The sequence below is a fragment of the Poecilia latipinna genome, unplaced genomic scaffold (genome assembly GCF_001443285.1).
Source record: "Poecilia latipinna isolate Pla-1442-1.1 unplaced genomic scaffold, P_latipinna-1.0 Scaffold2110, whole genome shotgun sequence".
Classification (NCBI taxonomy): domain Eukaryota; kingdom Metazoa; phylum Chordata; class Actinopteri; order Cyprinodontiformes; family Poeciliidae; genus Poecilia; species Poecilia latipinna.
The window spans coordinates 5305-20935 of NW_015114726.1; the positions used below are offsets into that span (position 1 = coordinate 5305).

The 15631-nt window shown below is 44.8% G+C and overlaps 1 protein-coding gene and 1 long non-coding RNA gene across 2 annotated transcripts in view; one reads left to right on the forward strand and one right to left on the reverse strand.

Moving 5' to 3' along the window:
* Positions 1-57: 57 nt before the first annotated feature.
* LOC106936275 (uncharacterized) lies at positions 58-2583 on the forward strand. The gene is made up of 3 exons (XR_001422095.1): positions 58-114; positions 228-263; positions 1945-2583. It is a non-coding gene; the product is annotated as an uncharacterized LOC106936275 (long non-coding RNA).
* Positions 155-15631, reverse strand: part of LOC106936272 (ephrin type-A receptor 10-like) — a 91505-nt gene continuing 76028 nt past the window's right edge. Inside the window, exons 4-5 of the mRNA XM_015017153.1 lie at positions 4275-4430; positions 155-564 (exon numbers count right to left, since the gene is read on the reverse strand). Of these exons, the coding sequence (XP_014872639.1) occupies positions 209-564; positions 4275-4430 (512 nt within the window). The 3' untranslated portion in view covers positions 155-208. The remainder of the gene's footprint in view (positions 565-4274; positions 4431-15631) is intronic.

A 15631-nucleotide genomic window follows, 5' to 3' on the forward strand; every position in this document is an offset into this window, starting at 1 on the left:
TTCAGGTTATGGTTCTGATCAGGTTCTGGTTCTGATCAGGTTCTGGTTCAGGTTCTGGTTCTGATCAGGTTCAGGTTCTGATCTGGTTCTGGTTCTGATTCTGATCAGGATCAGGTTCTGGTTCTGATCTAGTTCTGATCAGGTTCAGGTTCAGGTTCTGGTTCTGATCAGGATCAGGTTCAGGTTCAGGTTCTGATCAGGTTCTGGTTCAGGTTCTGTTGGACCAGGACTCACGCGGCAGGCTGGTGGACACGTGGACCTGAGTGTAGAAGCTCTTGCTGGGCAGCAGGTCCGACACGCCGTTCAGGGCCTCCACGCTGAAGGTGTAGTTGGTGTTGGGCAGCAGGTTGACCACCGTCACCGTGCGCTCCGTCAGCCCCACCTGCTGCGGCACGAAGCCCACGCCCGGCCCGCACGGCTCGCAGCGGGCCGGGCCGCAGCGCCGGCAGCCCACGCTGTAGGTCAGGTCCACGCGGCCCCCGGAGTCCGAGGGCGGGTCCCAGTCCAGGACCAGGGAGGACTGCCGCAGGGAGAAGCGCAGGCTCCTGGGCGGGGAGGGCGGCCCTGCGGGGTCAGACCGGGTCAGGGAGACCAGCATGAAAACATGAACTATGACTGGATGAAACACAACATGGAGCCAAACAGCCTCAGTGCTGTCAATCACTCTAGTGTATGCAGCGAAATGTAGATTTAGATCAATATTATGCAGCCCAGAAATGGAATCAGAGCTAGAATTAGAATAACTACGAACAGAAATACTTAACAGGAACAATCTCTGCTGAGTTTATACGACTTTTAACCCAGAAAAGGACTAGATCAGTCACTATTCTATTATTTTATCAGAAACTGTAGAGTTTCACTATTTACAAATGGAATTAGATACTTAGCAACCCTGAACAGAACTTAGTTTACATACTTTAGAACGTTAGATGAGTTTTCTTTCCTTTGGTTATTTTGTTTGTATTTCCTTTCAACTCATAAAAGCCCTTTGAAGTACCTTGTTGCTGAAAATGTGCTATATAAATAAAATGACCTTACCGCCTTGTCTCCCTGCTCTCTGCTACGCTACAGCTAGTTAGCATGATAAACAGTTTTCCTGTAGCAGTTACTCGTTTCTCCACCATAAGCAGTATTTCATGAGGATGATAGGCAGCTCTAAGCCCCGCCTCCAGGCTCTGATTGGCTGTTTTTGGTGCATTTCTCAAATAGTGTTTTTTAGTGCCTCCAGTTAATCAATTACTAAACTAGTTCACAATTATTCCATCTGTTAATCGCTACACGCCTAAAATTATTTGAACTTAATTCTTGATGGTTTTATTGGATCTAATGTAAAAATTTTTTTTTCCTCTCAGGTTAAACCAGCAATGATTCTCTGGTCCAGTTTCACTTCATGGCTGGAGAATCTGATCCTCTACCTGCAGGATGAAACAGGTAGAGAATCCCCCCCCACCCCCCCACCGTTGCCCCCCAGCCTCTACATGTCCATCAGTCACACTGAGCATGCTCAGTAAGCTCACGCCCATATATGGAGTGTCTGTGGTGGCAGCGAGTCACGACTCCGTCCTCCTGGTTTAATGAGTGTTTGGATGGATCATCCTCCTCAGGCTGCTGCAGACCCAGAACCGGACCGGACCAGACAGAATCGGACCGGATCGGACAAAACCAGACCGGATCGGACAGAACCGGACCGGACTGGACCAGGCCGGACTGGACAGAACCGGACCTGATCGGACAGAACCAGACCGGATCGGACAGAACCAGACCGGACCGGACAGAACCGGACTGGATCAGACAGAACCGGACCGGGCCGGGACACCTCCTTCACTTCAGGCGCCAGACAAACAGAACACTGCAGGGAGACGACATCCTGTCCTGAAGTGAAAACGCGTCCAGCCGTCCTCAGTGTCTCTGTCCATCTGGTGTCTGTCTGTCCTCATCCGGCAGCCTGGTTCTGGTTCTGGTTCTGGTCCAGAGTCTCGGTCATTTCTGGGTTTGTCTACCAGCAGAAACATTTCCAAACTTTTATCTCCTGAGTTTTTCCGCTTTGTTACATTTTTTCCTGCAGCAGTGAAATTTAACTAAGGATATGAATAAATCCCATTTTAATTTTTCCATTAAAATTCTGGTTCTGGAGATTTTCCTGTTTTCATAGATTTGATGAATTTATATCTAATATTGAAATGTTTAGTTTTAATCATTTCTACTTGTGTTTTTTTCTTTTTTTGCTAACGATGGACCAGAAATTAATCTGCAGCAATGAGGAAATGTTTTGGATTAGAACTGTAACGATTAATCCGATTAATTGGTTAATCGATTATTGAAATAATCATCAACTAGTTTAGTTATTAATTGTTTCCTGGAAAACACAGGAAGCAGAACGCATCCAGAGCATATGAATCAAAACTCTAAACATTTTGCATTTGATCTGTTCAGAGCTCCTGGTTCACATCATCCAGTTATGTAAAAAAGAAAAGAAAAAAAGCTACAAAATCGACGTGTGAAAAGTTGAGCTGAACATCAACACAGTGATTAATAACTGGATAGAAAAATATGATTTATGGAAGATTTTTAAATGAATTTGAACCAGCAGAAGCTAGTTACAAAGTTTTTATTTTTTATCATTAATTTGACATTTTTCTCTTTTTTATCTTACATTTTTAAAATTTTGACTTCATTATTTCTGAGTATTTTTTCAGCTGAATTCACCCGTTAACGATTAATTGATTAATTTCAGTAATCAATTAATCTGATTAATCGTTACAGCCCTAATCCTCATGTTTAAAGTTTACGTCATGATTTTCTCTCCATAAAAACATAAGAATAAAATAATCTGCTTCAGATTTTGTGTTTTTGTTCTGGTTCTGACCTGCTTTGGCTCTGCGGTTCTGCTGCAGAGACGTTTCGGACCTCCTCTCCGCCCTCTGAAGCAGGATTAGCCCAGTCTGAGCCCGGTCAGAACCGGCAGATCAATACTTTAATTAATGCGCTCATTAGACGGCTGTGAATCCATCAGGCCGGATCAGGAGATCGATGCTGTAATTAAAGCTCTCCAGTGAACGCTCACCGACCCGCCGCCGCTCCAGAACCCCGCATTGGGTCAGAACCGCTGCCAGAACCAGAAGAGGGTCCACAGAACGGACCGGTGAGACAGAAAGGGACACATTCTCAGTGATGCTCTGAGGGTCAAAGGTCAAGAGGACCTGAAATGGCGGCTTGGCAGCAGAAGGTTGTGGGTTTGAACCCCTTGCAGGTGGAGTTAGCGTGAAAAATCTACAAGCTGAAGGAAAATCTGGGATCGCCATCAATACTATTATTCTCATTTTGAAAAATTACATTGAAAAATTTGATGGAAGTGGAAAAAATATGAAATATTTCCTCAATTATGCAAAAAAAGTTTTTTCTTCAGCAGTTCTTGGCTGCTGATCATGTGACTCGTGTTTTTATTGCAGTTTTGTGAAATAAATTATTTCCATTTCCAAACCAAAACCAGAAAATTGATCAAAAGCGTTTGTGTGAAATTGGCCAGTTTCCATTAAGCAAATTCATTTTCATAATTTCAATTTAGGCATTTTAAAGTGAATGGAAACGCGACTGGAGACGGACTGCTGCGTCCTGGGTGCCCTGAGCAGCAGCACCACAGATCCTCCCTGATCGCAGCAGGATCAGTAAGTATTCACACCCTGCTGGTATCGAGCAGCTTCTACTGTCACTTAATGTAAATAGTTTGTTGTGTTTTAATGGGTTAGGGGTTAAAGGAGTTGTACGCTCCTTTAACACTGAAATGTTTCTGTACAATATTTCATTCTTTACATATTTTATGTTGCATTTTGGTGGAAGTTTGATTTCATTGTTTATCACTTTGCTGCTGCTGAACCAGAATTTCTTTCTAGTTTCCAGGGAACTTTGGTTTGTCCCTGCTTTGTTCCCATACCGTCGCCATGGTGATAAAAACCTGATCAGATCATCCATGAGTTCCAACATTACGGCGAAACGGTGAGACCTTTTCATTTCTGTCCCGCCGTTCCTGAACGCTTCCCGGGAAAATCAAAGATTTATTCACATTAAACGAGAGAGGTGAAGGAAGAGGAAGATGAGGAGGAGGAAGACGAGGAGGAGGAAGAGGAAGACGAGGAGGAGGAAGATGAGTGGACGCAGGGTGAAGGACAGTTGAACCATAAACTGATCTTTATGGAATCAGTAGAAATGAAAACGGGTTAAAAGCAGAAACATGACAGGTAGAAATGTGTGTGTGTGTGTGTGTGTGATGTCATTACTTGTGCAGGGGGTGGAGGGGCTGTCCAGAGGAGTCCTGAAGTGATCTTCCTCACACACACACACCACCGATCCTTCCTCGTCCGCCACGCTGTTGGCTGGACAAGGAAAACACTCCTGTTGCCGCGACGACATCTTGTAGGATCCAGGCGGACATGCTGGACAGAACACACACTCCGTCAGGAAAACACACACTCCGTCAGGAAACACACCCTCCGTCAGGAAAACACACACTCCGTCAGAAAACACACACTCCGTCAGAAAACACACACTCCGTCAGGAAACACACACTCCGTCAGGAAAACACACACTCCGTCAGGAAATAATGTCTTGTTTACAGTTTGGTAACGATATTGGAAACAGCAAAAATCATTTATGTTAATATGTCTGATTAACATAGCAGCTTAATGAAATACAATTTACCGTAAACTTCTGAGAAACACACAGGTATGACGGATTCATAAGAAATCTGCTGAGTAAGCAGTATGTGACGTAGCATCGATGTGCCATAAGGTTTGCTGGATTTACGGTACGGCAGACAGTCAGAATACCGGGTTAAACATCCTCAGCTTTCCTTCGTCTCTCTGCCAGACGGGGCCAATCGCCGTGCCGATCGCCGTGACGTCGTGCCGATCGCAGTGACGTCGTGCCGATCGCCGTGACGTCGTGCCGATCGCCGTGACGTCGGGCCGATCGCAGTTCAACGCTCCGCCCTCCGCAAAGACCAGAAACAAATCCACTTCCTGGTCCGACCCGTCCTCACAGCGCCACACAATTCAGCTGAAATTTAAAACCCAAATCAGCTCTGTGGTGTGTGTGTGTGTGTGTGTGTGTGCGCGCGCGCTGTCTGGACGTCCTGCGGTAACAAGCTGACCTCCAGCAGGACGGGTGAAAGCGAGAAATCCAGATAAACGGATGTAATTGTCGTCTGGCAGCTTGTGTCAGATTGTGTGAAATTTTCTGGACATTTGAGTCTCCAAATGTTCTGTACTTCCTGCTTCCTGCTTCCTCCGCCAGCTGCCAACGTTTCAGACCGTCATCAGACATTTATACGCAGAATGACAGCAAGAAGCTGCAAATATCTGAACGATGCAAACTCCACAACACACCGACATTAAAACTACAGGAAAACACATTACAAAAACACAAAGTGTGAACCTGGAAAATGGATCCAAGCTTTCTGGATAACACTTACCTAGGTAATGTGACGTCCTCCTGACTCCCCCTAGTGGTCTGGAGGACTCTGTTTTGGGCAACGAGTTTGCAGTGTTTTAAACTTGATGCTGTTTTTTGATTCGATTCTTTTTCCTCTGGTTTCTGCGTTTTCCTTTTTCATTTCTGTGGTGAGTTTTGGAGTTTGCATCATTCATGTCTCTGCAGCATTGAGCCGTTTGAACCTGCGGGCCACCGTAGCGAGAGCGAACCGGGTAAACATGATAATGAATCATAATTTTGAGGGAAGTGTTGCTTCGTTTAGGGGAAACGTTTCGTTTCAGTTTATTGGATCTGAGCTGAAAGGTGAAAGCGTCTTTGAGCCGAACCGTGATGAATCCCAGGAAATGAAGCCGGCCGCTTCCTGCTCCTGCCGCCATGCAGATTTGTGTTGATGGTGGAATAATGAAGCCGGTTCTGTTGCAGCCGGACTGAGCTCCTGCTGGGTTCAGTCCGGCCCGGTTCTGGAGATCTCAGCCCCGCCTCGCGGATCCAGTCAGAAGCTTGTAATTGAGTTTCTAATGTGAGTCATTACACAGGAAGCGCTTCAGAGGCGCACGCGGCCGCGCGTTTGTTCTGCGCTCGGCGCCAGCAGAACCAGCATGAATGGACCCAAATCAAGGCCCGATTATGCAGACATCATAAACGCCGTGTTGGCGGCTGGTTCCGGCCAACTTATCTCCTGCTTTCAGCCGGATTCGCATTTGGGCCGCCACCCGGTCCGACGCGATACGAGCCGCTCCGATAACTAAAGCAGCTGGCGGCGCCACGGCCGCCAGGCGGGGTCATGTCAGTCAGAACCGAGCCACAGCCCACCTGGCACCGCGAGAAGCCCGGCTCTACAGAACCCGTCCAACCGACACCGAAACCGAGAGACAGATCCGCTTCGCTGACTTCCTGCCAGAAACCGAGGGACGTCTGAGACAGCTGGCAGGGAGAGATCCGGTTCTGCCACGGGCTCAGCGGGTCGACCACACACACACACACACACACACACACACACACACACACACACACACACACACACACACACACACACACACACACACACACACTCTGAGTCAGTCCTCTCTGAGTTTCTGTTTCATCACTGGATGAATTCATCTCAGCAGGTGGTCGGTGAGTTAAATCAGCCATAACTGGGGAGGGGTCAAAGGTCATCTCTAGCCTTGGACATCCCAGCAAATTCAGCCAAAGGTCAGAGGTCAGGGCCTGAAGCTCAGAGAAATGGCCAGAAACCCCAGAGCTTCGTTCAGACTCTGCAGGCCTCAGTTAAAGGTCAAAGGTCACAATCATGAGCCTCTCTGAAGGACAAACAGCAGCAGATCTGCATCAGAAGGGTCTGTGGTGGTCTAGTCAAAGTTCTGCCTGGGTCTGGCAGCTGTTAGTCAGAATCAACTCCAGCAGGAAACGACGACATGGTGAAATGTTTGAGATAAAAATATTTCACAATGAGAAAAAAAGACTAAATATGAGAATAAAACATAATTAATACGACAAGAAAGACGAGAGCAGAGTTCAGTAAAAAACTAAAATAATACGAGAGTAAAGTGAATATGATGAGAAAACGGGTGAAATACGACGACGTAGAGATCTACGATGACTCGTACAAAACAAAACCTATCGGCCAATCCCGTCAGGGAACTGAGAGGTCAAAGGTTGTAGAGAATGAAGTCAAATGATGACAGTCATAATGTTACGGTAATAACTTTGTGCAAGTATAAAGTTAAAATAATAAGAGAATAAAGATGTAATAATGACAATAAATTCAAGTTATGAAACATTTAAAAATAGTTATATAACAAAAGTCTAAATAATACAAGAATAAAGTCGTAACATTATGAGAAAAAAGTTAAAATATAAAGAACAGAACCAAAAAGATGAAATATTACGAGATGAAGACGGAGTAATATGAGAATAAACTCATTTTATGACAAAGTTGTACGACATTAATATGATAATAAAGTCAATATTTCCAGAAACACGAGAACAAAATATAAATAATTTGTGAATAAATTCCAAATAATACGACAAAAAGTTAGGAATCATAAACTGAGCTGGTCAGCTTGAAACTTTCTCATCTTTAGGACATTTTTATGACTTTGTTCTGCTCATAACTTTAATTTTTTGATCTTTCGTTCCATGAAGGAAATCTTTTCCTGCAACATTTTCTGGACGTCTGAACCAGAGTCAGGAAACGGTTTTCAGTCCGACCAGATAAATGAAAATTAAAAATTCATGACTCTGCAGTTTCATCAGGCAACAAATAAAAAGTAAAACGTCAAAGAATCTGAATTTCATTAACTTTACAAACGACTTTGTGAGTTTTGCCTCTGAAGGAGGAATCAATCCAACGGCGTCGCTAATGAATATTAATAACCCGAAACAGCTGAGCAACCGACTCCCACGGCAGAACCTCCTGCTGTACTGCGGGTCAGAACCGGGTCAGAACCAGACCCGCTTCAGGGAGCAGCTTCAGCTGCTGGAAATCAATAACCAATAAAGCTTCAGCTTGGTTCTGCAGCTTCAGTGTCCATCAGAAGAGTCCGGAGCGGTTCCGGACTCAGAACCGCCGATTGGGTCATTGATCCTGCTGGATCCGGACCGGTCCGACTCCGGCTCTGCTGCAAACGGTTTGAACCTGAAACGTTTTCATCTGAGCAGAAGACAGAAACGCTGCAGGTCCAACCGGTCCGACACCAGCGCCTCCAGAACTCATCTCATTTTTCTTGCTCAAATTACAAATGAAAACAAATATTTTCATGAAGTGGATTTTATTTCACCCTGTATTGAGACCAGAAGTTTAATTATGAGAATAAAGTCAAAATATTAGCAGAATAACAAAACAATTTTACTGGAAAACTTAAAAATACGAAGGAAAATTAAATTTATTGAGAAAAAAACGCTTCGCTACCAGGATGTGATGTCAGCAGCTCAGGCTTTCTTCAAAAACTCAAAAAGATGCTGAACCGTTAAAAGGTAAAACATTTCCTTATCTGTAAAACCGAGACCAGAGGAGAACGTCTGACTGGATAGTTAGCTAGCTCAGAGCTAAATGTTCAGATTGGAGCTACGTAGCTAGCTTGCTTACTAAATATTACGTTTGAAACTGACATTTAGAAATGAATGAATAACGGTGAAAATATAACTTAAAAAATCAATCCCCATTTTTTCCCCTCATGACAAACTAAATAACCTAAATTATTGTTGTTAAATTTTTATTTGTGTGATTTTACAACATGTGATGCAACAACAAAGCTTGTGTGTGACATGCAGTTAAACCAGATGAAATCTCTCAGCTGGTGAGCCGCTGAGTCTCCAGCACTCAGGCAGATCATGCTAGCAATGTTTGATTCTCATCAGCCTGACTGGAACCAGGCCTGACTATGGGATGTCTTCAGAATCACAGTTATCCAATAAGAGTCGGGATATCACAGCGCGGCGACACAGACCACATAAAACCAGGAGAGGAGCAGACGGACGCCAGCAGGATGACACACACACACACACACACACACACACACACACACACACACACACACACACACACGGCAGCAGCCGTCTGGTGCTTTCAGGAAACATGGCTACCTCTCAGCATCTGATCTGAAACATCTCCAGACGGTTTTCTTCCTCGGTTCTGTTTGCTCCATCATGTCTCTGTTTGGACCACCAGTTCTCTCAGAACATGAGAACCAACCTGATGAAGGTCCAATCATCATCTCCTCTCCTCTCACACAGAAAGGTTCTGTTTGTTTGGACTTCTTAATGAAGGAAGTGACAAGCAGACACATTTCTGCGGAAGTCGGATTTATTCCTGAAGATAAAAATTAATCCCAATCCTGCTGCAGTTTAACTTCACCAGCCAAACCGAAACCCGATCAGAGCCAAGAAACAGAACCTGCCTGGCAGCAGGAAGTAGGATGAAAGGTCTGAATCAGCAGCACATCGAGTCCAGATCTAAAAACGCCAAAATAAACAAAGTGAAAAATGTTCCAGAACCATCTGTAAGGTTCTGGGTCTCCATAGAACCGCAGCAGAACCAGGATCCAACAGAACCACTTCAAGGCTTCATTGCCTGAGTTAAGGTCAGAGGTCAGGATCTAACGATAAGAAAGAGACAAAATGGCCTCCATGATGGAGCTCCCAGACCAGAACCACTACTGACCCAAAACAACAATGTGACCCGGCTCAGATCCACCAGAACACTTCCTGATGATCCTCAAGATTTCTGGGAAAATTCAGCAGATGTGAAGAAACAGAGGTGGACGTTTCTGCTGCTAGCTCAGAGCTAAATGTTTAGCCTACTAGCTAAATGTTTAGATGAAGTTACAGAGAGCTAACTTGTTAGCTAGCTAAATATCCTATTTCAAACTAAGCTTTTAGTTTGAAGCTAAACATTTGAAATGCAGCCAAATATTTAATTGATGGAAAATAAAATTAGTATGCTAACAAAATATTTAGTTGGCAAGCTAACCATTTAACATCAAACCAAATATTTGCATAGTTAGCTAAATATTTGTTGCTCAGTAAATATTTAGCTTTAAGCTAAAAGTTTTGCTGGTAAATTAAATATTTAGTTTTAAACTGACATTTCTAACAGAATAAAACATTTTTTCCTCTCGTGGTGCTAGCTAACCCAACTGAAGCCGTTAACGTCTGACTGTTAGCTTACCGGCAGTTGAAGGAATGGCTGAACGTTGTGTTCAGGAGCAGCTCCGGTTTTCCACACGCCTGTTTCAGGTTCCTGCTTTGTGAGGACAAACGTGGCGAATGGATCCGATTCTGAGCCGAACAGCAGAGCGCCGCGTCGGAGAAACAAACGCTGTCTCTTTAAATCTGCTCTGATGTGAAGCTGATCATATTCCCGTTTACTCTCCGCTGAATATGTCTGCTTATGGAAATTAAAAAGCATAATCTGCAGCCTGCTGCCGCGCACCAGCTTCATTTGACTCTGAATCAGCGGCTCAGATCTGAACGAGCCTCTTTCTAATGACATTTCATTTCCAGTCGCCTCGTTCTGAATCAGCCCATTTCATTAGGACCGTGACCCAGATAGCAGCAAATCAGCCAGAATCATCTGATTCCTGCGAGCCGCGGAATGAGCAGCGCCGCTTCAGCGCAGCGGGAGGCAGGGCAATATCATGAGGGGGTCAAAGGTAACCTCAGGTTTTATTCTCCATCCGTTTCTGCTTCATGTGGCTGAATGAACCTTCAGGTCTGTGTTTGGAAAAAGAATATTTTACTGTAAATTCACACAATTAATCTATTCACTGTGGAAAATCACATTTTGTAACACCCAACGTGTTGGGACTCATTGGTCTGTGTAAAAATAAATTTATCCCATAATTCCCCTTCAGAATCAATGAAATGTCGTTTATGAGAAGCAGCAGGTCAGGGATTCAGATTCAGCTCTTACTTTTCCATTTAACGATTCAATTAAAATGAATTGAATTATTTATTTGCATCCTTTAATGTAACAAAGTTTAGGTGGTTAAATGAAAAATCTGCAGGATGTGACCATTGTTTTTATCCGATTAATCGTCAGAATAGTTGCTGAAGTAATGGCTGGCTGCAGACGGCGAGTTGTCCATGATTCTGTATTCCTGATGGTTTGATGAAACGTTGATGTGTCTACAGGACAGTGTGATTGTTTCTGATGATCTGAGCTTTCACATGGTGCATACTGTAAATCTGTGTTCAGAGCAAAAGCTGCATAACGTTGTGATTTCCCACTGCGGGAACAAGCGGAGACTAAAGGGTTAAACCTGCAGGAAGCCGACAGGACGACAAACGAAGGCCGACTCCAGTTTCTGGAAAGGTCCAGATTTAAAGAGGCTGAATGTTTGTCCGTCTGATCCGAGGCGGATGACGACGGCTGATCCCCAGCCGGAGCGCGGCGTTCCTGCGCCTCAAAGCCTTAAAAGCAGCAGCAGCAGCTTGTGTTCCAGCTGCAGGGAAACAAACTCTGAGCTGCTGGATCAGCCCTCCCCGCAGCATTCAGCTTCCTCCGCCGGAACGCCGCTAACCCCCAGCTACCACACAGACCTGCAGCGCGGCTGCTACAGGCGCTTATATCTGCAAAAGGACATTAAAGTAACTATAAAAGGCTGAAAGAATCAGAGAACAAGTGGAAGAATTTCATAAAGGTGATAAAATATGAATAAAACGGAAGAAAAACAAAATAAAATGAGGAGAGAAGCAGCAGAACCCGAAGGCGACGAGTCAGAAACGATTCAAAGGTTTAACATCTTCATGTCCAGCAAGTCAGATCACCCCTGAAGGGTCCCCAGGTGTGTGTGTGTTTCTGTGTGTGTGTGTGTGTGTGTGTGTGTGTTTCTGTTTCTCTCTGTGTGTGTGTGTGTGTGTGTGTGTTTCTGTGTGTGTGTGTGTGTGTGTTTCTCTCTCTGTGTGTGTGTGTGTGTGTGTGTGTGTTTCTCTCTCTGTGTGTGTGTGTGTGTGTGTGTGTGTGTAAACACTTTAAACTCTGATTCTCTTCCTGCAGCAGGCTGAGAGTCTCTCGGCTCTGGATGATCTCTGCAGCGTTCCTGTTCATCACTCATCAGCGTCCCGATCCGGTCCAGACTCGTTAACGGGCTTAACGGCCTGGGAGGATGGTACAGGTCGGACCGGTCGGTCGGACCATACGGCTGATTAAGTGGTTCTGCTGCGGGGGAGTCACGGTCAGAGCACACGGCCGTTTAAACGCTTTCAGAGGTGTGTGTGTGTGTGTGTGTGTGTGTGTGTGTGTGTGTGTGTGTGTGTGGAGCCTTCCTGTGATGAGGAACAGTTGGTCCATCAAGGACATGGATGGGGTGATTCAGCGCCCCACCCCCACCTGCTGCTGGCAGGACTCCATGTTGGACATTGAGACGGAAACATGAAGAAAATATGAAAATATTTCTGAATGATTTTCATTTTCAGTAAGAATATTTTACATAATGAAGGTTTGCAGTCATGTCTGCTATATTTATGTATATTTATTTACTAAACAAAGTGAAAATGTATTTTTAATCAAAATAAGTAGTTTTAAACTAAATATTCAGCTAGCTTGCTCACTTATTACTTATTGAGTTAAATACACAGACCCAGACTTCTAAATATTTCAGATTAAGCCAAATATGTAGTTTGCAAAAATAAATATTTAGTTGCTAAGCTAAATTGCTATTTCAATATTTTGAACCTAACATTCCTGAGTGAATGAATAAAATTGTGAATATATGACTTTAAAAAATGAACTCCCACTTTTTCTTCTTATGATGGGCTAAATAACCCAAATTATTGCCTAAACAGCTTTCCATATAGAAACAGCTGGGAGTTTACTGAGGAACCATGCTAACAATGCTAACCCTGCTAAACCATGCTACTCTGCTAAACCATGCTACTCTGCTAAGCCATGCTAACGATGCTAACCCTGCTAAACCATGCTACTCTGCTAAGCCATGCTAACAATGCTAAACCACGCTAACCCTGCTAACCCTACCCTAACTCTGCTAACCCGGCTAAACATGCTAACCCTGCTAACCCTGCTGGTTCTGCTGTGGTGTCCTGAGTTCCTCCTGCTGCTGTTTGGTTTATAATCAGAGTTCATAATGAAGCTGTGAAGCCAACTCTGGCTGACCTTCCTGTGTAATTAAAGGACTCCTCTTTTATTAATCCCTTCATTTGCTCAGCCTCCCTCCGTCTAATCAGCCGTTTAATTAAGACATCCAACATGGCGTCGTGAAAAAAACGCCGTCAAGCAATTAAAGACAAATAAAAGGAGGGATGAAGAGCAGATTAGGCTGGAAAACCTGACAGCTTCTTTAACAGTTTCCTTTCTGCACAACTTTAATGTTAAAGTTTCTCCATCTGTGAATTTCATTCACCAGAACCAGAACCAGGTCGGGTCCAGATGGAAATTGTCTGTTTTTCTTGTAATAAGGTAAAGCAGCAATTATTTGGTTTAGATAAAAAATGGGGCTTCATGTTTTTAATTCATATAAATGTTAGTTTCAAGCTAAATGTTTAATTAGCTAAATATTTAGCGTCAAACTAAATGTTTGGTTCTCAGCTCAGAGCTAAACAAATATTGGGTTGACCCAAATGTTTAACTTGTTAGTTTGCTAATTAAATATTTATTTTGAAATTGTGACATTTGTTATGAACTAATAACACGGTGAAGGTAAAGTCTGGGTTTTACTGATCGCTGTGGATGTTTGTCAGCCTGCAGCTTCATGAACTTCGTGGAAAAGACGCAGAATCTGCTGAAGGTTTCCGCCTGTCAGCATCAGGATCTGGAGACAAACTGTGGCCTTCGCCAGAGTTTCAGAGAAATAAAAAAGCTTTTAAACAGAAACGTTGAAAAGTCTAATTCTGGAAAACAAGGAGAAACTTTTTCTGCCGGTGCGTATGGAGAGCAGAGGTCAGGGAGGCGAAGCGGCAGCGTTCAGCGCCGCCCGCCCGCCCTGCGTGGGAGAGCATCGATTGGTGCTTCGCCCGAAGCGCCGCAGCCGGTCCTCCGCCGGGTTTCACTCCCTCCATCTCTCCTCCTCATGCAGCTCATGCTGCTGCCAGGCGCAACCGGCCGTGCATGTGAGCGTGCACGTGTGGATGGAAACCCACTCTTTGTATTTTTAACTAAGCCTCTCAGCGGGCGGCGTGGAGCCGCTGCTGCGATTACTGTACTGCGTCTCCAGAGGCGGCATCGATCCGCCGCAACGCTTCCCTGTTCTGCACCTCCGGATATTTCTGGACAAACACCCGGACCAATCCAAGCCCATCATCCTCATCCTCATCATCCTCAGGCAGCAAAACGCCCAGCAGGTTCTTTACGTCTCACTTTAATAACTTTCATATTTCTCTCTGGCTTCACTTTGCAGACAAATGTTGCGAGTTAATCTGTGTTGACTGAAGCATCGGGATGCAGATTACTGCAGACGCCGTCGCAGAAGTTTGGCTGCAAACTGATGAGGAGATAAGCTGATTAATGCGGCAAAACCGAAAGATACAAACTCAGAAAGGAAAGTTGGCCGGAGAGAAAAACTGCAGAAAACTGAAGGCATCGCCGCGGTGAAAACCATGAAAACCACCAGAAAGAAGATAAAGGATGAAATAAAAGCCAGATTGTTTCAATATTAATAAAAGTATTAATATTTGGCTTAAAATACATCAAATCTGCAGGCAGCTGAACTGGAACCTGTTGGTTTATTATCTGATGGTAAAACTGGGAGGACTGGAGAAAGACGGAGCAAAACCAGGCCGAATTTTTCCTCCATGTTTCCTCTGAAACGTTCAACTGAAACATTTAAAGAGTTTCAGCTTCATGCATCGACTCTGGGATCAAGTTTGTTTTCCACATTAACAGCAGAATAATTCATCTGATGTGGAGCCACATCTGGATGGAGCTGCTGCCGCCTCCGCCTGTGGCTGACCTCCTCCGCCCACGCTCCGCCTCTCCATCCATCTCACACCTTCACCCTCCATCATCCATCGCTCATCCAGCTTCTCCTCATTTGGATTCCTCCCACCTCCTCCTCCATTAGCGTCTCTCTGCGCCCCGAGGAGGAAGCAGCGAGCGCCGCGATGCAGGGCAGCGATCCAAGACCAAAAACAGAGAAACACTGAGCGGCGCCAGACCGCCAGCACACACACACACACACACACACACACACACACACACACACACACACACACACACACACACACACACTTTTCTCCAAATATTCTTCAGAAGATTCTCATTTCCTCCAGCAGAGACGAACAGAACCGACCAGAATCCGGGCCTTTCTGGGCCTCAGGATTCACTTTAGATGAACATAAACTTCCTTCAGTTTTGGTTTCATAAACATCGGCAGCGTAGAATCTGCTGAGGGATTCTGGAAACGTCACTTTCAGGTTTTAAGGTTCTGCTGGATCTTCATGAACACATCATGGATCCGTCGGATCCGGACTCCAAACCAGAACAACTCATCTTCATCACAGAGGAAGAGCCACACAGAACCAAAACTAAAGACAGGAAGCAGCTTCAGCCGGACAGGAAGCTGACGGCAAACAGGAAGCTGACGGCAAACAGGAAGCTGACGGCGGACAGGAAGCAGACGGCGGACAGGAAGCTGACGGCAAACAGGAAGCTGACGGCAAACAGGAAGCTGACGGCAAACAGGAAGCT